The sequence below is a fragment of the Eucyclogobius newberryi genome, unplaced genomic scaffold (assembly GCF_026437365.1).
Source record: "Eucyclogobius newberryi isolate DKJ021-1_F unplaced genomic scaffold, fEucNew1.0.hap1 SCAF_12, whole genome shotgun sequence".
NCBI lineage: Eukaryota > Metazoa > Chordata > Actinopteri > Gobiiformes > Gobiidae > Eucyclogobius > Eucyclogobius newberryi.
Window position 1 is genome coordinate 31,863,826 of NW_027315746.1, and position 23,786 is coordinate 31,887,611.

General features: G+C 41.0%; 1 protein-coding gene across 1 annotated transcript; it reads right to left on the reverse strand.

Moving 5' to 3' along the window:
* Window positions 1-1,590: 1,590 nt before the first annotated feature.
* tmeff1a (transmembrane protein with EGF-like and two follistatin-like domains 1a) lies at window positions 1,591-18,882 on the reverse strand. Its single transcript, XM_072441896.1, has 11 exons — window positions 18,819-18,882; window positions 18,374-18,726; window positions 10,303-10,412; window positions 8,598-8,727; window positions 6,830-6,859; window positions 6,652-6,748; window positions 5,983-6,131; window positions 4,884-4,937; window positions 3,787-3,907; window positions 3,132-3,293; window positions 1,591-2,489 (listed from the first exon to the last, which is right to left on the reverse strand). The coding sequence occupies exons 2-11, from the start codon at window positions 18,552-18,554 to the stop codon at window positions 2,405-2,407; spliced, it is 1,119 nt and encodes a 372-aa protein (XP_072297997.1). The 5' UTR covers window positions 18,555-18,726; window positions 18,819-18,882; the 3' UTR covers window positions 1,591-2,404.
* Between the last annotated feature and the right edge of the window lie 4,904 nt (window positions 18,883-23,786).

Here is a 23,786-nt window from a genome sequence, read left to right on the forward strand (position 1 = left end):
AATAGGCATTCATTGCCTCAAAATCAACCTTTGTGCTCGCTGTAGGACCCTGTCAGTCCAACACAAGTTTGTTTTTCCGTTGGGCACAATGGGAAAGATGCTTTCTGAACAGCAAAGGATTTTTTTTTTACTACAGTTCCAATAGTCACTTGGCCTGACCAAGTTTACACACTTTACATAGATGTTTTGGTCTGGAATTGTTCTGTTTGACCAATTTCCAAAGGGTTTGATTGTCAAACCAATCAGAGAAACACATGGTCCATTCTGTCTTAACAAACATGGAAGCTAACGAGGAAAAAGCAACAAAAATAACAAGGCCGACTGAGAAACGTCGCTTCCAGATCCTTTGCATTTGGACAGAAAGTTCGAGGGACTGGCTGGTCAGGAAACTGGACACTGGAGCCGACTTACGACGGTTTTTAAGCTAGCAAAACCCTATTCAGATATTTTAATAAATCCATGATGCTTACCACTCCTTTACCTCTGGCTCCGCCCCCACAGCACTATTTATTTATCTTATTATTTGACAAGAACAGCATAATCAAATAGTTATCTGACATCATGTACATATGTAATATATAGGCCCATATGTAGGTCTGTGTGTAGACAATATGTAGGCCTATATTTAGCCCATATAGTATTATTATTACTTGGTGAAAAAAGCAGACAAACTGACAAAAAACAAACAGACAAACATCAAAGTTTATTTAGAAAAAAGAAGTTATTTTATTTGGGCGGGGCTTAAAATGGCTCCTGAGTCCAATTGGGTACATGCAGAAAAGGCCGTAATAACACAGTTCCAGTTTACAGAATACGAGAATTACAGGACACCAGAAATCCCTCCAGGATAAAAGCGCTCAGCATCAATCCTCCGACAAGAAATCAAACCTGACAACACCAGCAACGTTTAAAGGAAAAACACAAAATCGATACAAACAGGTTAACGCTGGACACACACAAAGTAAACAATACAAAACTGTGCTTTTTAGCGTGTGGATTCCATTCTGCACCAACAAATGTAAGGGCGAAAACATGATTATTATATTTCAAATAAACTCTTGTATAAACACTGGTACTATACTATACAGCACAGTAATGATGTAGTAATATAAGTGAAATAGCACAGTATTCAACTACTTATGGAAACATACGCATCATTCTACATTCATTCATACTACAGTAATAGGACTGATTCTATCTGCAATCTTAAACTTAACTCAGTTTAAGGCCAGTATTAAGGCCATGATAGCCATGTTTCGACTGTCCCAGTTCACATTAGAGCGCTTTGGAACGGTTCCTTTCATGGCGGAAAGTGGGCCAAGCTTCGTGAGTAACTGTGAGTAACTAAAAGCCTCTTTGCCGCTTTTTACCTCCTCTTTATGTAATGCACTGGCTTTGAATAATATCAGATGGACCATACCATTCTGCTCCAAAGTGAACCAGTGGAAATAAGCCATATAATAACTAATATGGCTGCGACGAGTTGGCCACTGTCCAGGGTGTACCCCGCCTAAGGCCCGAAGTCACTGAGATGGGCTCCAGTCACCCGCGACCCCGAAAGGGAACAAGCAGTAGAAAATGCTATTACAATGCTATTATCGTGCTATTACTGTGCTGTAAAGTAAAGTGCAACCTTAAAACATATAAGGTCAATAAATGGATATTGGTCAATGTATAGAGGTATGAGAATCAGTGTTTCCATGGAAACCACTGTAAAAAACAGACAAAAAAAAACAAAACATGTAAGAACTTATTATTATAATTCTCCCTCTTTTGCTCACTAAGATGCTTTAGGAACACACTATAGTTGATTTATTTATTTTTCATAGCTGTGTCGTGGCGTCTTTTCAAATTCAACATTATTTAGATTTTTTGTCCAAAATACCTTTTCCCAAATGCATTGGTGCTGCTGTAGTGTGCAAAATACTGTATTGTGTATTTTCTCTCACAGCTGTCAACACAAAATGAGAATGAAGAAATGATAACGCAATTTGGTGGTCAGCATTTTACATTCCAAGAAATAATTAATAAAACATTCAACCGTCAACTTCTGGAGAACTTGGAGGGATCACTTCACGCTGAAATTTGATATGAAACTAAGATTGCATTTACAGGACAATAACACAACCTTAGAGGTAACAGATCAGAACGGAGCATGACGATCACTTAAACTCAAGGACCAAACCTGGAGAAGCTGCAGAAACCTCCTCCGTGACAAGACATTCAAGGCCATTGTTTCTTTGAGCCAGGCATTGGGCATAGAACCTGAAGTCTCCAAAAGAGAGAAACGTCCAGCGGTAAGGCCCCCGTGAACCAACCCCACCCTCTGCTGTGTTTTTCCAAAAGTCCCCCAATCATCCAAAACCCCTCCCAAAAGTGTACAAAAGCCCTGCACAGAGTGGAGCTATACCATGCGCGAGTTGGACTCTGAGGGGAAGTGTCCCAGGTTCTGCTTGTGTCGCCGGGCGCGCTGGTTCTTCGGACATTTTCTGAAAAACACAAGGCGGTTCAGATTTGGACACAAAGATTGGCGGTTCAAACCTAGCTCATCCCAGGACCTTTGCATACTACCATTGTGTCTTTGAGCAAGACACTTTACACACATCGCCTATGCATGGATGTGTGCTGCGTGAGTGGTCTAAAGGCTTCATTTATGCTCCATGTTTTTTTGACTTTGTCCCAAATATGTACAATTCTGGCTATCTACACATCAAATTCCTTATTTGTATTTAAAACATTCCATGGTGATATATTTATTCCTACATTTGCGTAAGTAACATTCATAAGACGTTTCAACTCTTAATTCAAGATTTCTTTCTTTTCATTTGCAGTGTCTCACCTTAAGAAACAGATCTCTAATAATAAAAGCTGAGCAAAGAAAACATGTATTTGCTTTGAACGGTACAGTAATACTTGAGAGGAGATGTCTGCCCTGACCAAAGCGTTGGAGGCGTTGCTGACCTCCACGCTGACCTCCACGCTGACCTCCACGCTGACCTCCACGCTGACCTCCACGCTGACCTCCACACTGACCTCCACGCTGACCTCCACGATGACCTCCACGCTGACCTCCACACTGACCCCCACGCTCTCCTGGGCGGACAGACCACAGACTTTCAGGATAATCGTACCTGGTGATGCACAGGACCACAGCAGCGATTATGGCGATCTGCACGGCTCCGATGATGGCGGCGATCAGGACGTAGTGTAACTTCTGACCACTGGGGACGACGTAGAGCACGTTAAAGTCCTGTGGCTCGGTGCACTGAGGGCCCTTGTACCCGGCGTCGCACCTGCAGGGGACAAAACATATCGTGTTGGAGCTCACCTCCCTCACACTCACTCCAATGCTGTGTATTTTAGAAGCTAAAGTTATAATATGAATGGGAAATTGTAAGTAATAAAACACTGATGAAAGACACATTTTTGCACAGAATATAAGATTTAAGCTTTAATTTTAAACTTATTTATTTAGCTGTTATTAAACTGTGCATTACAAGACTCAAATTTCCCCCATGCGGAACAAATAAAGGTTCTCTTATATTAGCTGAGCTTATTTACCTTCATTTGAAATTCAGTAATAAAACATAAAAGTTCATATTGGATGAATGCATACAATATTACCAATGAATTAACCCCAAATAAATAGTAAGTGTAACAATAGTGAAGAAACCTGAGAGTGGTGTATGAATAGAGAGGAGCACTTCCTGAAGACGTTCCTTATTTCTCTGAGAACAGGAAGGCCTCTGAATGTAGTTTATTTTGACATGTATACATATATAATACCTGCAGGTGGCGCTGTTATAGTGCAGCTCACAGGTGCCGTGGACACAGTAGCCGGCGTAGCTGCTGGAGCAGGGCACAGGCAGTCCAGCATGAGCCCCCTCCCCAGGCTCCACTCCAGTGTCTGCACAGGGACAACACACAGGTCAGCACTATCTGGGACACATGCACTGCTCGGCCTCCAGGAACCTGGTCGCATCAGGAGAAGAGGCTCCGACTGTGGTCTTAGGTTTAGCTCGATGGCACTGGAGCTCTACATGTGTAGCTCGCTCTGATGCTGTCATCGAGTCTCAGCTACAGTCCTAAAACATTTCATCTACTCAGAAACATAAGAGAACATATTGCAAAAATAAAAAGAGAAAATAAATGTACTGATATGTGGGAGTAAAGGAGGGTCTAAATTAAGGAAACAAATTTCTTTGAAGTATCATAAGTTACATTTACAGATAGAGCCTTTATAATTCAGAAAATGTCAATATTAATTTGGAATTTTAAGGTTCTATCTTCAAAAACAAGTTCCAGAGGTCAATTTATTTTAATCAAACAACTATTTTGGAGAACACTCATATTTAACAGTAAAATGTGAAACATTTGATCAAGCATTACATGTATTTGATAAAATAATTAGGGTAGCCAATAGACATAGCTTTGAAATAAGAGCAAATGTTAGATTTTTTATAAAATAAAAGGATAATATTCCAGATTTAATCCGGACATTTTTATGTGTTCATGTTCACTGTTCTTTGCTTGTCTCTTTCATTCCCATAGCATTTATACCTTGTTAAAGAACATCTAAATATGATAAATAGTATTTTGCTGGATATTTGTTCTATGATGACGATTCAGTTTATAACTTGTTTGGGCCTATACATTGAAATCTTTTATTTAACTGTTCTGTAGAACAGTGTTTTGTAGAAAATTCATGCTAGTGAATATTAACGATGTGCCAAAGGGTTTGTGAGAGCTAGAGAACTAAAGTATTGATATTAGTGCATCTCTGCCATTAACTTCACCCATGTCAACATAGTTAGGGGCATTTTTCTCAAAATATCAAACTGACCAATCAGTTGAGTTTGAACAATGAGCAAGGGGGATCTTACCCAGGACCTTGAAGGGGCTGTTGTCTTCCGTCTTACTCATCTTGTCCTTGTCGGCTGTGAACACAGTAAAACTCATTCACTTCAGATTGGGATTCATGTAGTTAATGTATGTGCCTCCACATTTTCACTGCAATGTGTTTATATGCACTTATCAAAGCTTATTGTTAGCATGCTAACAAACATTAGCATGCCAACAGTGCTAATGCTACTTTGTGGAGAATTAAACGCTCTATAATTAGATGCAGACAGCATGCAGTGGTCTCATTTTGACCCTAAGAACTTTATCTGTGCTGGGACAAAACAGATTTTGTTATTACATGGACAATAAATCAGTACGGCTCCTTTAAAACAAATAATCTTAAAATGTATCACACATCGTTTGGACTTCATGGCCTTTCCCCAGTCCAAGTTACACCTGAAACCGATTGCATATGAGTGTGTGAGTGGTTTATAAAACCCTCAATCCAGCTGCGAGGGCTCTCGAGCCAAATCAAGCGGCTGGTGTGGGAGTAAACATAGACTGGGAAAGGGCCCATGAAATGCCCTGATTGGAGGATTGTGGGTAATTGGTCCTGACTAAAGGATTGTGGATAATGTGTTTGATTCCCCAGTATGAGTCAGTACCAAATTTGTGTCAAAACTCAATCTGAGCATGCCCAGTTGCTTCTACGCAATCACGTATGTGTTATCAATATAGTTTACTCTTTAAAGTTGTTTATTTTAAGTTAAATATGAGCTCAGTGTTTGTAAGAACAAAGATTTAACTGCTAATAAACCAACGGTAGGTAGGTCAGGTAGGTCAGATTTGAGATAAAGATAGATAAAAAACTTGCCGTTATCATCAGACATACATATTTCATACATATTTCACTAATGTCATCTGGCCTCCATGTTTCTCTGCACTGGTCTGTTTGGCCATTGAGGAACCTTAAGCTCATATATCTCAAAATAAATATGTAAAAAGAGTAACAGCATATTTGATGTAGTTTGTCCACATACGAGTTGCTGTTGTTTGTTTGAATTTTGATGCAATTGTGTTAGTGATTCAAATTGGGGAATCACAATGCTCCTGATGGTTTGTGGGTAATGCGGTGCGGACCTGCGCAGAAGCCCAGATGTCGCACGTCGATCTGCTCCTGTTTCATGCAGGAGGCCTCTCGGACCAGGCAAGGGTTGGAGTACGAGTGTCCGTCTGTGGCACACACCGGGTTCTCGTTGTGACCGCTGCAGTCGATGTTACAGATGCACCTGGACATGGGAAGACGGTCAGGGTCAGGGTTCAGATCTGCTCCTGTTGAGTCTTGTCGTGGGGTACGTTCACACTGGTCCTTTTTTGTTCCCGGTTGTAGCCCAGTTGAATTCTGATGTACGTTTGAGTTCGTCCTGTCCTTGTCCTGGTCTGCTCTTGTCCATGTTTAGTTCCAGGTTTGGTCTCGCTTAAGTCCCAATTTTGTGTGGTTAATGTGCAAATGTGGTGCAGTTCCAGTCCAGGTCCAGTGTAGTTCCAGTTCAGGTACAGGCCAAGTGCAGGTCCAGGTCCAAATCGGGTTCAGTCCAGGTTCAGTTCAGGTTCCGTTCAGTCCAAATCCTGGTCCAATCTATGTCCAATCCAGGTCCAAGTCCAGTCCAGTCCAGTCCAGGTCCAATCCAAGTCCAGTCCAGGTCCAATCCAAGTCCAAGCCTACTACAGTCCAGTCCAGGTCCAGTCCAGGTCCAGTCCAGGTCCAGTCCAGGTCCAGTCCAGGTCCAGTCCAGGTCCGGTCCTCACCACACATCCTCGGAGTCCTCGTCACACTCGGCTCCGTACTTGCAGGTACTACATTTGGTGAACTTGCGGCTGAGGTCAGGAGTGGAGCCCTCAGCATCTGCACACGGCACAGAATGGGTTCAGGACTGTGGAGGTCAGGACGTCCTCATGTTACCATCAAAACATAAAGAACACTTACCGTCTCCGTCTCCTGAACCCGAGCCCGGCTCTGACAAACATACAGAACAGGAAAAGCCTTTCATTATCTGATACAGTTGCAACCGAAACAAAAAGCTACAACTGGTTCATTTTGTCTTTAGTGATTTAAAAGCATTACTTTTGGTTTTGCAGAGGAGTCAAATAAATGCAGAAAACGCTGAGGAGAAACCAAAAGTACTGTATTTTACCAGTTTACTCTAGCTTTAGCCACATCTCACACAAACTTGGAATTACACATTTTTGTGAATTGCTGAGATCAGCCTTGTGATTAAACAGTATAATTCAGGTATTTTTTTTTATTTTATTTATTCAGGAAACATTTCTTATGTTTGGGTGACCTCTGCGAGCCAGGACCTGAGCATGGAGATGCATTCTGCTATGAACCATTCCAAACCGCCCTTCACACCAACTGCTGTTGTGATTTCGGGCGCAACAAAATTAATTGAATTGAGTCTAAAGCAAACTGGTCTGTGGAGGCCAGAAACATGGTAAGATCAAACCAGGACCAGGCCAGGACCAAAGGAGAACAAGACCAGAGGACCAGGCAAGGACCAGATTAGGACATTTTGCCTTTGACTCAGCACCTCTGGGTTTAATCCAGTGGTAATTATAGGTTCCAAATTAAAATTGATCTGCCACTCAATCAGAGGAAAAATCAGTACGAGTCTGGAGCGGCCTCAGAGTGTCCAGTCTGTCGGGGCCACAGCACAGGGGCCCTCCGGGGACCATGGTGTGTGCAGGAAAAGAGATGATCTACTGTTAAAAAAAATGCTTCTATTTATTCAATGTATGATATAATCTTGATTTGACTAGTTTTTAGTTATTTGTTTGATTGTTTGACTTGTAGCTCCATCCATATTTCATGATGTAGTGTTACAGTGATGTGGTGTTACTGTGATGTGGTGTTACAGTGATGTGATGTTACAGTGATGTGGTGTTACAGTGTGTGGTGTTACAGTGATGTGGTGTTACAGTGTGTGGTGTTACAGTGATGTGGTGTTACAGTGATGTGGTGTTACAGTGATGTGGTGTTACAGTGTGTGGTGTTACAGTGATGTGGTGTTACAGTGTGTGGTGTTACAGTGATGTGGTGTTACAGTGTGCGGTGTTACAGTGATGTGGTGTTACAGTGATGTGGTGTTACAGTGTGTGGTGTTACAGTGATGTGATGTTACAGTGATGTGGTGTTACAGTGTGTGGTGTTACAGTGATGTGGTGTTACAGTGTGTGGTGTTACAGTGTGTGGTGTTACAGTGTGTGGTGTTACAGTGATGTGATGTTACAGTGATGTGGTGTTACAGTGATGTGGTGTTACAGTGTGTGGTGTTACAGTGTGTGGTGTTACAGTGATGTGGTGTTACAGTGATGTGATGTTACAGTGATGTGGTGTTACAGTGTGTGGTGTTACAGTGTGTGGTGTTACAGTGATGTGATGTTACAGTGATGTGGTGTTACAGTGATGTGGTGTTACAGTGTGTGGTGTTACAGTGTGTGGTGTTACAGTGATGTGATGTTACAGTGATGTGGTATTACAGTGTGTGGTGTTACAGTGATGTGGTGTTACTGTGATGTGGTGTTACAGTGATGTGGTGTTACAGTGATGTGATGTTACAGTGATGTGGTGTTACAGAGTGTGGTGTTACAGTGTGTGGTGTTACAGTGATGTGGTGTTACAGTGTGCGGTGTTACAGTGTGCAGTGTGCGGTGTTACAGTGTGTGGTGTTACAGTGATGGGTGTGTGGTGTTACCGTGAGTGCAGGGCCCGTCGGACAGCTTGCTGATGAGGCGCTGCTGTTTGCAGGACGCCTGACGTCTGTAGCACTCGTTCTGGTAAGTGTCTCCATTGGATCCACACACCGGGATGTAATCTTTATCACACTGTGAAGGAGAGACAACATCAGACACAAGTGGGAGGAGTGAACCTAACCAGCTCACAACAAGAACACATATCTTAATACATATTTGACATGATTAAGCTCACAATTCTTCGAGTGCATTTTCAAAAGACAAATGTAATGATTTGTATTGTTATTGGCCTTTAAACATGCTCTTGTATCTTTGCTTTAGCATCTCATGTTTTAGAAATAATTGAAGAATTTAGTTCCATCCACTGGCAGCAGAGGGGAGATGCTCAGAGCGAGAGGATTCAGCAAACAAGTGAGAATGAAACTAAATACAACGTCAGCTAAGTTTTTGATGAAGGAACAATGTAAACAAAAGTAAAATGTTGTCAAATGTGTCTTTTAAGCCAATCTGCCATTTAATTTATACAGGAAAAAACAGTATATGCTCTCAATAAATGTGATAGATATGCATGAGTTTACTGCTAGAACGCTGCCAAAGAAATGTTAATTGAATAATAAACAATGAAAATGTATGAGGGTCGTGTTGTCCCGTCCACACTCCCGGAGAATGATGCTTGTGACGCACACAGCTGTTTATCTGTGGGACACGTTTCACATTCACATGGTACGAATCTATATTCAATTAAACCTGAGCCATCAATCTGAGCCGACCTCTGGCCCCTGAGCACTGCAGTCATCGGGTCACTTTACGAGAGGGAGGAGGATGTGAATGGTGGAGAGAGGAGACAATGAGGACAGAGGACAGAGACAAGAGAGGACTAGAGTCAAGATTTCAGAAAGTGGATAGCATTGAAAATTGTTGTTTTAAAAATATACAAAATTAGAAGATTGAGCATGTCTTCAATAATAATTATTAATAAAAAGGCAACGTCATCTTCTAAAAAGGTTATAAAAGTAAAATTCCAATTTTGGTGAATGCTTTTGAATTTGTGTGTGTTCTTTTTTTGAATTAGTGTACATGTTTTTGGATTTAAAAAAAAAAATAGTTCCTTCTTCTTCATTACTTTAGTGTCAATGGACAACAATGTAACATAATTCATAATACTTGTGTTGGCGCAATTTGACTGGCGACAACAGCAAATCTTAAACTTAACTTTTAACCTTTATTATTTAACACAATTTCCTCTTGAAAATATACAAAATTAGAAGATTGAACAGGTCTTCAATCATTATTGTTAATAAAAAAGGCAACAAAATTGTCCAAAAAGGTTATAAAAGTAAAATTCTTTTTGTGTTCTTTTTTGAAGTAGTGTGCATGTTTTTGATAAGTATGAATGCTTTTGAATTCATGTGCATGTTTTGAAGTTTGTGTGTGTGTTTTCAAAGTTATGTGCGCATATTTCCAAATGTGTGTGCACGTTTTGGAATGCATATATGCTTTTTAATCTTAAATTAACTTTTAACCTTTAATATTTAACACAATTTCCTCTGCAAAGAACAACATAGCCTTGTCATTCTGAACAGCCTTCTGCAAACTTGTCTTCCCTCTGTTTTTATCGCTCCCAGACGTGTTCAAAAATGTGTTGTGTGAACTTAATCCTCCTTTTAAAACACAAATATGAAATGGTACTTCTGTAGTGCCACTGACCTGGAACTGGCAGACACACTTGAGCTGCGTGCCGTCGTCTCTGCACACGCCGCCGTAGCGACAGCTCCACTCGTCACACACGCGCAGGTCACTCTTTCTCTGGGACAGGTCTGTGGGGACACAAGTACAGGTTACTCTTTCTCTGGGACAGGTCTGTGGGGACACAAGTACAGGTCACTCTTTCTCTGGGACAGGTCTGTGGGGACACAAGTACAGGTTACTCTTTCTCTGGGACAGGTCTGTGGGGACACAAGTACAGGTTACTCTTTCTCTGGGACAGGTCTGTGGGGACACAAGTACAGGTTACTCTTTCTCTGGGACAGGTCTGTGGGGACACAAGTACAGGTCACTCTTTCTCTGGGACAGGTCTGTGGGGACACAAGTACAGGTTACTCTTTCTCTGGGACAGGTCTGTGGGGACACAAGTACAGGTCACTCTTTCTCTGGGACAGGTCTGTGGGGACACAAGTACAGGTTACTCTTTCTCTGGGACAGGTCTGTGGGGACACAAGGACACTTTAGACACTACACTCTGGTCACTCTTTCTCTGGGACAGGTCTGTGGGGACACAAGTACAGGTCACTTTTTCTCTGGGACAGGTCTGTGGGGACACAAGTACAGGTCACTCTTTTTCTGGGACAGGTCTGTGGGGACACAAGTACAGGTTACTCTTTCTCTGGGACAGGTCTGTGGGGACACAAGTACAGGTCACTCTTTCTCTGGGACAGGTCTGTGGGGACACAAGGACACTTTAGACATTACACTCTGGACAATCCGCTGGGAACAGTTCAACCAGACGCGGAGAATGAGTGAGGAGTGATGAAGAGAACAGACACTTTATGTCATCAGAATGTTCCAGACTGGAGGCAAAAGGGAAGTAGACCACATAATACATGTCATATTTTCAATGATTAACTGACATCAGATCTAAATGCAAATGGTATTATTAAGTCTTGATAACAAAAAAGTAGAAATGTCAGTAACTTTGCTTTTTTATTCAAAAGGATCAAATCCTTTATCCCATAGCAGATTTAAACTGTTTCTCTTTCTGACTTATTCATTATTCATTGTTTTATGTTGCACCAAATCACAAGGACAAGTTCCTATGTTTGTGAAATCTGTTCATTGACAATAAACTCTTTCTGATTCTGAAGCAAATACAAATGTCTGCGATTCATAAAGTCATAAACAAATACACATCTGTTAGAATTACTGTAAATAACTATTGTCTCATATTTATGCAGTAAAATTACTCAAATGTAATAGTAAATGTGTTTAAACCGGCTCTGATATCACTCAAATGTATCTGAGAGCTTTTACTTAGACAAAACTGCCTGGATTTTAAAAAATATTTAGTGATATTCTAAGTTTGTCTGTTGAACTGACATTAAATTGCACTTCACTTTTACTCTGGTATTTAGAATGTTCATTGAAGGGAAACACTTTGGCACAAGACCTGGGCGTAGAGCTAGAGCCTTTTTGCCACAGCAGCAGAAGCATCGGCCTCCTCAGCCTCTGCATCACCTCCTCTTTTTCATTCAATTCAATTCAATTCATTTTTGTAACAGTCGCCTCTGAGGGAAGCAACAATGTCATCGCCTCCACAGACACTGTTCATCATCAGAGTCCAGGTCCTTCTGGGTTTAACCAGTCACTGAAGCAACTATTCCACCTCTCTCATTTGTCTCTGTTTATGTCTTAACAAGGACTAAAGCAGGACTAAACCAGGACTAAACCAAGACTAAACCAGGACTAAACCAAGACTAAACCAGGACTAAACCAGGACAAAACCAAGACTTAACAGGACTAAACCAGGACTAAACCAAGACTTAACAGGACTAAACCAGGACAAAACCAAGACTTAACAGGACTAAACCAGGACTAAACCAGAACTAAACCAAGACTTAACAGGACTAAACCAGGACTAAACCAAGACTTAACAGGACTAAACCAGGACTAAACCAAGACTTAACAGGACTAAACCAGGACTAAACCAGGACAAAACCAAGACTTAACAGGACTAAACCAGGACTAAACCAAGACTTAACAGGACTAAACCAGGACAAAACCAAGACTTAACAGGACTAAACCAGGACTAAACCAGAACTAAACCAAGACTTAACAGGACTAAACCAAGACTTAACAGGACTAAACCAAGACTAAACCAGGACTAAACCAGAACTAAACCAAGACTTAACAGGACTAAACCAGGACTTAACAGGACTTAACAGGACTAAACCAAGACTAAACCAGGACTAAACCAAGACTTAACAGGACTAAACCAAGACTAAACCAGGACTAAACCAAGACTTAACAGGACTAAACCAGGACTAAACCAATACTTAACAGGACTAAACCAAGACTTAACAGGACTAAACCAAGACTAAACCAGGACTAAACCAGAACTAAACCAAGACTTAACAGGACTAAACCAGGACTTAACAGGACTTAACAGGACTAAACCAAGACTAAACCAGGACTAAACCAAGACTTAACAGGACTAAACCAAGACTAAACCAGGACTAAACTAAGACTTAACAGGACTAAACCAGGACTAAACCAAGGCTTAACAGGACTAAACCAGGACAAAACCAAGACTTAACAGGACTAAACCAGGACTAAACCAGAACTAAACCAAGACTTAACAGGACTAAACCAGGACTAAACCAAGACTTAACAGGACTAAACCAAGACTTAACAGGACTAAACCAAGACTTAACCAGGACTAAACTAAGACTTAACAGGACTAAACCAGGACTAAACCAGAACTAAACCAATACTTAACAGGACTAAACCAAGGCTTAACAGGACTAAACCAGGACAAAACCAAGACTTAACAGGACTAAACCAGGACTAAACCAGAACTAAACCAAGACTTAAAAGGACTAAACCAGGACTAAACCAAGACTTAACAGGACTAAACCAGGACTAAACCAAGGCTTAACAGGACTAAACCAGGACAAAACCAAGACTTAACAGGACTAAACCAGGACTAAACCAGAACTAAACCAATACTTAACAGGACTAAACCAAGACTTAACAGGACTAAACCAAGACTTAACAGGACTAAACCAGGACTAAACCAATACTTAACAGGACTAAACCAGGACTAGGACTAAACCAGGACTAAACCAGAACTAAACCAAGACTTAACAGGACTAAACCAGGACAAAACCAAGACTTAACAGGACTAAACCAGGACTAAACCAGAACTAAACCAATACTTAACAGGACTAAACCAAGACTTAACAGGACTAAACCAAGACTTAACAGGACTAAACCAGGACTAAACCAATACTTAACAGGACTAAACCAGGACTAGGACTAAACCAGGACTAAACCAGAACTAAACCAAGACTTAACAGGACTAAACCAGGACTAAACCAATACTTAACAGGCCTAAACCAAGACTTAACAGGACTAAACCAAGACTAAACCAGGACTAAACCAAGACTTAACAGGACTAAACCAGGACTAAACCAATACTTAACAGGACTAAACCAGGACTTAACAGGACTAAACCAGGACTTAACAGGACTAAACCAGGACTAAACCAAGACTAAACCAGGACTAAACCAAGACTTAACAGGACTAAACCAGGACTAAACCAAGACTAAACCAGGACGAAACCAAGACTTAACAGGACTAAACCAGGACTAAACCAGGACTGAACCAGGACTAAACCAAGACTTAACAGGACTAAACCAGGACTAAACCAATACTTAACAGGACTAAACCAAGACTTAACAGGACTAAACCAAGACTTAACAGGACTAAACCAGGACTAAACCAAGACTTAACAGGACTAAACCAGGACCAAAACAAGACTTGACAGGACTAAACCAAGACTAAACCAAGACTTAACAGGACTAAACCAGGACTAAACAGGATTAAACCAGGACTAAACCTGGACTAAACCAAGACTTAACAGGACTAAACCAAGACTTAACAGGACTAAACCAAGACTAAACCAAGACTTAAAAGAGGACTAAACCAAGACTTAACAGGACTAAACCAAGACTAAACCAAGACTTAACAGGACTAAACTGGGACTAAACAGGACTAAACCAGGACTAAACCAAGACTTAACCAGGACTAAACCAGGACTAAACCAAGACTTAACCAGGACTAAACCAGGACCAAACCAAGACTTAACAGGACTAAATCAGGACAAAACCAGGACTAAACCAGGACCAAACCAGGACTAAACCTGTATTGAAACAGGACTAGATTGCATGCTGCGGCTCTCTCGTTGGAGGGGGAAATATTGATCTGAAATAAATCCCAGAGCGTTCTATTATTTATGCGCTTGTCTCATTGTTTTGGTTGTAACCCTGGTAACAGGCCAGTCTATGGGTCTATCCTTGTACCACCGTCACATTGCACACTCCATTATTCCACATTAATAAAAGAAGAGGCGTGCGGGCTTCTTCATAAAACCGGGAGGAGACTAGAGGCTTCTTTTGAGGGAGAATACGGATGAGAATGCTCAGCGTCGCAAGAAATATATTGATCCTTCTCCTGCTGCTCCATTTTCATGGACAGACTAAAATAACTGCGATCTGAACCCGACCTAGACTCGGCCAGGCGGACTGTGTGAGGTTTCAGTTGGCTGTGGTCATGTCAGATTTGAAAGAGACCAGGATAATTAAGATGGAGGACATATTGACTCACATTAGTAGACAGAACACTAAGCCAAAATTAATATGGTGAATTTGTAGAACCAATGGCAATTTTGCTGTCTAACGTTTTTAATATGACATAACTCTGTGAACACAAACTAGGCCTATATTACGGTAGATGTTTTAGGGCTATAGTTAACAAAATAATTTCTAGGTCGACTCAAGACATACTCTGCCTACTCTGCCGGGGACGTGACAGTGGCATAAAAAGCCTGCAATCCCACGATATGTGAATGAAATGATCCTGCACAGATTCTCTCTGCACCTTGTCCGGAGATGTGTGATTTGTGAAAATGTGCATCCGACCCAAACTCAAGACTCAAGACTAGAATGGCACATGAGTTCATGCAAAAGCAAAAACAAAATTTACAGTGAAGTACCAGGAAACAAGAAGAACGATTAAACACAATATTCAGTCCCAAGGGGTACTCTGAGTGTGAGGCAAGGTTCCAAAAGATAGGAACCCACTGGATTAATTGACTAAATCACGGGTTTCCAAGCTATGGCCCGTGGCCAAATGTTGCCCTCAGACCGATTTTTGTTGGCCCTCAGGCTTCCTTCTAAATTGGCACTGATACGGTGCTAGAGTCCTATAAAATAGCAGAATGTGGTGTACCCGTCCCAGGTGGCGCAGGAGCAAGTATTCTGTATCCATTATGGTGTTTTCATAAGAACAGTCCCTCTGATTCACAGTGACCAGATGGAAAGTAGCCAGTGGCTTAATTTTGGCCTATTCACATTGAATGTTCATTAAAACGCACTGTTGCTTTAAATAGGATAAATAGATTTAAATATAGGAAAAATCCACAATTGTTCATTGATTTATTTCATATGACGCTATATTTATCAAACTGCCCCAAACATCTTTAGATTAAGGCTCATTATCTAGTATCTAGGCCAGTGGTTCTTAACCTTTTTGGAGGTACTGAACCCCACCAGTTTCATAAGCACATTCACCAAACCCTTCTTAATTGGAAAAAAAAAATATATGATTTTTTCAAATTCAAAACATAGATATATATTTTACTGGTGCACAAAATGAACCGGTCAGCAACATCACTGTGTTCAAAGAACAAAATCCTCAAAACATGATTTTCACACAAAAACAATTGCAAATCAGTGACTTCTGCAGTTGCCTTTCACAGACCAGTTCAGAAATGTGCCACTCTCATGTCCTTTTCGCAACAAAGTCTGTTCATTTTCTTAATTTTTATGTCCAGCATCCTCGAAAAGGATTGCTCGCAAATATATTATACTATAGTATAGTAGTTATAGAAAAGGACCAGGGAAATGGCCCCAGAGGCTGATCTTTTGGCCCTTTTGGGGTCAGGCTGGTGCCAAAACTTTGCCCAGAAAGGTTGGCTTTGATCCAGTGTAAAATATTAATAAAGAAATAACAGGACGTACCATTACGACAGTCACAAGTCGACTACTGAGCGCACCAAATTCCCTGCAGCACAGATATGCCATGCTGGGCGTGTCATCACGACCTCCGCCGAACCCCTGAGATTGACTCACCGAACCCCTGGGGTTCGATCGAACCCAGGATAAGAACCACTGATCTAGGCCCTAGGGAAACTTTAGGAAAAAAGCTTGCTAAGTATTACAAAATATTACAAACATATCATCAACCAATTTCGAGATATGGAAACATTTCATTAGCACTCTCGCTTCACAGCAACAAAAAAAAGTTGTTTCCCGGGTGACACAGTGCCTTTCTGTGTGGATTTGAATGTTCTCTCTGTGTCTGTGTAGGTTTCCCCTACCACTATCAGCATGTACAATAGGCTCCTCCCATTTAGGGCCAGTGGGACAGTGGGGCCCCTGAACAGTTCTTTTAGAGCAGGGGTGTCCAAACTTTTTTCACTGAGGGCCGCATTTTGAAACTTATACGGAGCAGAGGGCCACAAACAAGCCGACAATGTCAAATTTGTGAGTGTATCATTCGAAATTTTACACAGTTTGGATGCACCTCCACTCCTATTATAAAACTTGGAACATTCACATTAGGTTGTTATAACATCAAAATGCTTGAATTTTTCCCATTTTACTGTAAAAAGCACTACTTTTTGTTGTTTGGGCCAACTTAGCAGGAAGCCTGAGGGCCAACAATAATTGCTCTGAGGGCTGCATTTGGCCCTCGGGCCGTAGTTTGGACATGCCTGTTTTAGAGTGTCTCCATGTTCAGGCCTTGGCTTTGGGTCCACGGGCAGAGCTCTGCTACGTAAGCAACTGAATTATAGTTTTTAATCATGAGGCCGATCTCAGTAAAAATAATTTGAGTAATTCTAAATTTGTGGCTGAGAGACATGGCTAAAGCTAGCATAAACAGGAAACTACCTCTGGTTTCTCCTCAGCTTTTTCTACATTTATTTCACTTCTCTGCAAAGTCTCTACACCACGTTTGAACTCCTTCTTATGCAATGCATTGGATTTAGATAATGTTAGATGCATTATGCATGTATAAATATATATGAAATATAATATTTTGGGTCTTGATGCGAGTGCGGCATGGCAATAAACAGGTAACACCTGATGCTAATGTGTGCTAGCTTTGTTATGCTAAGCATGTGAGCTCAACATATAAGTTAGCATCAGTTTTAAAACTGTATGTTGGCTAGCTCAGCCCAGAAGGGTCTGGTTTAACAATGAACAACCGGCTCCCAACCCTAACCCAGACCCTAACCTGACTCAACTTAACCATGTAACTATCGTAAATTCATTATCCCAGTGTCCCAGTATAGTATGTATGTTTTGGAAGAGAGAGGAGCTACACTGCGTAGCTTTAACTGATTACTCTTGGAGTTATCAGCTGAGACTTACTGTCTCATGGGACATGGCCCCTGACACATTCAATTTAGTTTAGTAACTTTTTCTTACAAAATTATTTAAACATTATAGATTGATAACGTATTTCAAACCAAGGCTTCACATTTTGATTTAATGTGTGAATTATTTTTGGGAGAAGTTCTGATGAGTAATTTGCTCCTTTGTAAAAAGTATCACAACTAACCCAGAACTATGCCAGCATAAGCGATCCATATTTTAATAATTTTATTTAACACAATTTATGGAGTATAAATGTTCCTTTTTGCTTCTGCTGATCAATCTTATATGCTTGACAATATAAGCATAATTTGTTTAACTAATTCAGCTGTTTTTTGGAGCAGGAGTCTCTGCTATTAAGGGGAAAAACTGACTAAATGACTAAATATTGAAAATAATGCAGTTTGATAGAATTCTTAAACTGGGGAATAAGCAAACGTCTGTTCTACCACATATACAGACTTGTCCCACACTACTTGAGGATCAGAGGTGGCCCTACCACAGAGGCCCCTGCTCCACACAAACAACACATCAACAGTAGACTTTGTAGACAGTAGACTCACCTGTGCAGTCGCGGCCTTTGCCTCGGCACTCTCCGCTCTGAGGCGAGTAGGACGCACACGCCGGAGCAGGCACGCACAGGACCAGCAGCAGGACGTACACCAGCACCGAGCCCGGACACCGAGACCCTGGCCACCGGAGGCCCCTGTCCGGACCTCTGCCGCGGGAGCCCGATCGCGTCATGCCCACGTCGAACCGAACCCGCACTAAAAGGAGAAGGATGCGCGGCGCGGAGCTGTGGCCTGGTCCGTGCGCGCGTGCGGGGGAGAGAGATGTGTCCGCCTTAAGATGCCTCGCGCTCGGTCACGGTGATGCGATGCGCGCGGAGGAGAGCGGCGTGACGGGGAGGCAGCATCTGAGCAATACAAAGCATGGAAGAAAAAGAGGAAATATGAGTGCAAATCCTGAATAAATGAGTTGTTTTTGCAGTCTCCTCGCACGTCGTACCTCGTGGTGTCTGGGTTTTGCCGCTGAGCTGAGGAGGCGCGGTGGCGGTGGCGGCGCGGTGCGGTGCGGTGCGGTGCGGCAGAGGTGATGATGCGTAAAGAAAACAGCGCGGCGGAAAAGGAAAAAAAAAACCACACACATTAAAGACACACATGCAGGCGAAGAGGAGAGAGAGAGGTCATATGACGTCCGTCCTCACGCACGCTCAGGATGGAGCGTGATGATGGTGAAATGTGGATGTATTAGTTAGATGCAGTGATAGAAAGTATCAAAGTAGTATAATCACTGCTTGAATGTCAGGATATTGTTTGAAGAGGGAAAAAAGCAAATAGCTACTACTAAAAACACAATTACAGTTCTGGAGTTCAGGAATTGGGATTGAAGGTGATTAGTCTGTCACCTGCTTATCTCCATACGTTTATTGCCATACTGGAGCGTTCCAGGCATAGAGATAACATCTCCATGGAGACAAGCAGGTGGCGGTGTGGCTAAACCTCCATCAGAAAACTGAAGGTGCATTTCCACCGGTTCATATTGGTCTGAAAGTGTGTGAATCGTACTTGTCTTGGAGTTAACCCTTAGAGGTCCAGCTTCCAAAGTAGTCTGGCTCTTTAGCTCCTGGAATGCCTTTGAGTGAGATGATTGGGGGGAAAGCAGATAGAAAGAGAATATAATCATTTCTCACCTCTGACCTGATCTTGTGATAAACTTACTAATTTGTAAGTTGAGCCCACATGTTTAGCTAAACAAGCAAGCAAAGCACAGTAGCTTCAGCTGTTTCCTGTTTATTGACGCTTGACATTTGCATCAAGGTTAAACGTGATGTAGAGGCAGAGAAGTGAAATAAATGCAGAAAAATCTGAGGAGAAACCCAAAGTAGTTTCATGTTTACTCCATCGTGGAATTACTTAGGGTCTTTTTGTGAATAGCTGAGATTAGCCTTTTATTTTTATTCAGTTTAATTTGTTTTAAGATTTTGTCCCCGTAAGGAACTTGGAACCTGGCATACGTGTGCTGTGCCTTAACGTGTGTGTGTGTGTGTGTGTGTGTGTGTGAGTGTGTGTGTGTGTTTGCTAAAAATATAAGATTACAAATTAGCATCCTGAGTCATCCTTCAGCACCACGGACAGTGCTACACAATTTCTAGCGTGAACTCTTTGTTTTAATGCATGTTTTTGTCTGTTAGATGTATAGTGTCAAATGTGTTCTGGGAAAAGTTTATTTATTTGTTAAAAGTTTACAGGAATATTTTATTTTATGTTTGCTCTCTCATTTATACTTTCACCTGAAATAACACTGTCCAATTTGTCGCTAAAGATGTTTTGTTATTTCACAATATCTACTTGCATCCATAGATTTATGGAACAATGTCACTTTTTTAACATATCATTTTATTTTTAATAAATGTTCTCAAATTAAAAACAAGAAAGTGAATGAGAGAACAGAAGCATTCAATAAAAAAGAAAGAAAGAAACAAAGAAAGAAAGAAGACGTCGAAAGAAAAATAAGGCATACAAGGTCTGTCAAGTTGGTCCATTTTCATAAGTTCAACTGTGATTTTTTTTTTCTTTTTTCTGTATGTCAATAATGAAATTACATTATTTTTGTATACGCCCAAAATCACAACAGCAGTTGCTTCGAAGGGAGAATTTGAATGTTCATAAGAATTTAGCCTAACCCGTAACCCTATGGTCCAGCATCCCCTGTCCCTACTTCTCAGCCAGGAAAAACTACCAAATCTCTTTGGGATAAAGTAGAAACCTAGAGGAGTTCCGGAGGAGAGATCTGACTCCCTCAGACGTCAGGCAGACGGGGTTCCATTTGCAGATAGACAGTAGAACTGGAACCAATCAGGAGGAGAACCAGTTCTTCGAGGCAGATGAAGAGCCGTTCATCTGGAGTAGAGATCATTTCATCGAGGCAGTTGAGGAGCATCCAAATTCACAGGTTGGCACGCTGCTAAAACAAAACCATTTCCAGTGGGAAGTGGAAAAAGGAGAAAATGATGTGAGAAAATGAACATTAATGAACAGACTACAAATGAAATAAAATATCAAATATTATTAATTGTGAAAGTAGTCAGAAGCAGAAGATAGCGCTCAAGCTGCCATACTTCCCCCAGCGTAGTTGCTCCTAGGGCAGGATAGCTGGCAACCTGTAGGTTTTCATGTCAGAATGAGAATCCAAAAAGGATTGTATCTCTTCTTAGTTTCCTGATATTTAAGTGTATATATTATTATTATTATGCTTTTCTCGTTAAAAAAAAAAAAAAAAAAAGCCTGTTGCGTTTGAAGCCTCCAAGCTGAGCAGTTTAACCTCTAACAACTCCACTTTGATTTAGTCTTCATTTCATTTATTTTTGTACAACATTTTATAAAAGAACTATCAAAACAGCAAACAAATACACTTATTTTCTGTCAAATCCTTTATTCTTAGATGAGAATAAGGATTGGTTTGTACTCCGATCCCACAAATAAACAATAAAATATGATAAAAAAAATACATATATGACAGGCCTTATATAAGTATTCCACCTGGTCTTTTGTTACAAGTCCCTAAATCACAAATTTGGCTTCAGATTTGAAATAGGAACTGTCAAAACAACAACAAAGTCTCAGTTACTGTCCATGAATTTCCTCCAGCAGCAGCATCACTCTCAGGTTTTTTTTTTTTTTTCCAATCCATTAAAACATATGAAGCACATTTGTATCTGAAAGAAAGAATAAAGGCTCATTACATTAAAGAACACTCAAATGTAATGAGATAATGAGCGGCAATTGAGAGGTTTAAGACCCTCTCATAAAAGCCCACTTCTGCTTTTAATCCCGTCTTGTGTGAGTTATCCTTTCAGCTCAAACATCTCCCCAGCAGGCAGCAGCGCTGAGGGGACCAGGATTAGATTTAGAAAACAGAAGATTAACCTACTTTAATTCAATTTTTTGAATACAGGTATACTCAAGATACCACCAAGAAGCACAGGATCATCGTTAATAAACCTTTATTTTCTTGAGTGTTACCTCTCAAGCCAGCCATACAAATACTTTGACTTACTTTTCTTGAGTAATACAAGCCACGTTTTGACTGGCCCTGGCTACCGCGGTTGACTTTAGAGCGCTTTGGAACAGTTCTTTAAATGGTGGCGTCTGTCTCTACACCGCGTTTTAAAGTCTATTTAATGTTGGATGCGTTATGCACTGGAAATATAATATTTTGTCTTGACGCGAGTGCTCTGCATTAATAAACTGGAAGCTGATGCTAATCTGCGCTTGCTTTGTTTTGCTAAGCAGCTCAACACATAAGTTAGCATCGGTGGAAATGCGGAAAGATATTTGTCACGGATCAAGTCAGCTTTTGGTGATAAACTATAATTTTTTTGTTTATATCTTCCTTTTGCCGTCTTGTTTTCACCCGAGTCTGTACTTCCACTTTGGATCGCTTACATGGGCCGGTACAGCTCACTTGAGACACTTTGGACTGTACCAATCTGCTCCAAAGTGAACCAGCAGAAATATTGCTTTACTGTTTCTCGGAACAATACTATGTACTTTTGCTGGAGTAAGTGAGTGAGTTATACCTCTGACAGGAGGCCCGCCCCCCTGTGGAGCTGGGGTAGGTGGGTGTGCACTCAGCGTTCCTCGGGCTACATATGGATCCAGAGCAATAAGCCGCCCACAGACGCAGGATCAGACCGACTTACAAAACGCAGGATTACTCTCAAACTGCAGGGACTCATTAGCTGATCACTAAAAACTGCAGGACTCAGATACTGCGGAGAAGACGTCAGGGAACATAAGAAAAGAGGTGCTGAACATGCCTTTTCTTTAACTTAAAACAAACTAAAATGACATTGTTTTGACAAGTTTTACTGGTTAAGGCGAAACTGCAGATTAGGAGGAAAATGTCTTAAATTGAGTTGTATCAATTTAAAACTTCTTCTGCAGTGTATTTATGTATTTAAAAGCAAGAACAAATGTTTTTTTCCCTCATGTAATGTTTTCATATATGAATAATTGAAGGCATTTGATGAGGAAAATGGCCAAAATTGCACATATTTGGAACATACTACCATAAATCTGAAAAATTTACATAATCAGGTTTAAACTGGACATGGATATCTTTGGAACATCCCTCTGGCAGAAGGTGTCAAAAAATGTATGACACAATTTTATTTTCTTACATATTTTGTTCTCTCTTGTCCTGCCCTGTTTGTTTTTGTTGTTTTATGTTTTACATTTTTGGGGGGGAACTAAATTTGGTTATACACTTTACTCTTCCTCATTCAGGGGCAAACATAAGAGGGGGTGTGGCCATATTGGGCTCAAACAGAACAGCCTTGATGATTCAAGCTCACAAAGTAAATAATGAATTATGCCACTTAACACAGAATATAGGGTTGATCGATATCTGGAGAGAGATAAATCCTAATGTCCGCCAATATACACATTTTTCCAACCCACATAAGATCAATACTAGAATAGACTACTTTTTTATTTTCAACAAAGATATGTCAAAAATCACAGGTGGACATTGGCACTGTTACGGCAGTTTCCTGTAAACAATGATCAAGTAAAGAGTAACCAGGCAATAACTTGAAGCAGAAACAGAGTCTCTCGGTCTCTCTCAAAAGGTGGAAGTTTATTCACGTGCACAGTGGATAAACACCCTCACTTTCCCTAAGACAAGTTCGTTCTGTCCCTACCTAACCTTACAAGTTACAAAGTACACCTTTTATAGGTGGTAACAAACATAACATAATCACAACCCAAATCAGCTCAAAAAGAGATAGACCAGACTATCACGTCCGTGACGGTTCCAGCTCTCTCTTCAGAGGTTTAATCAAAGACCATTTCCACACTGAATCCGGTCCTGACGCATTAATTGATGATTAAGAGGCGCCGGACAGTAGATATTCAGTATAATCAGGACCTCATATTCTTATCCCATCTGCACACAGGAGAACAACAAAGA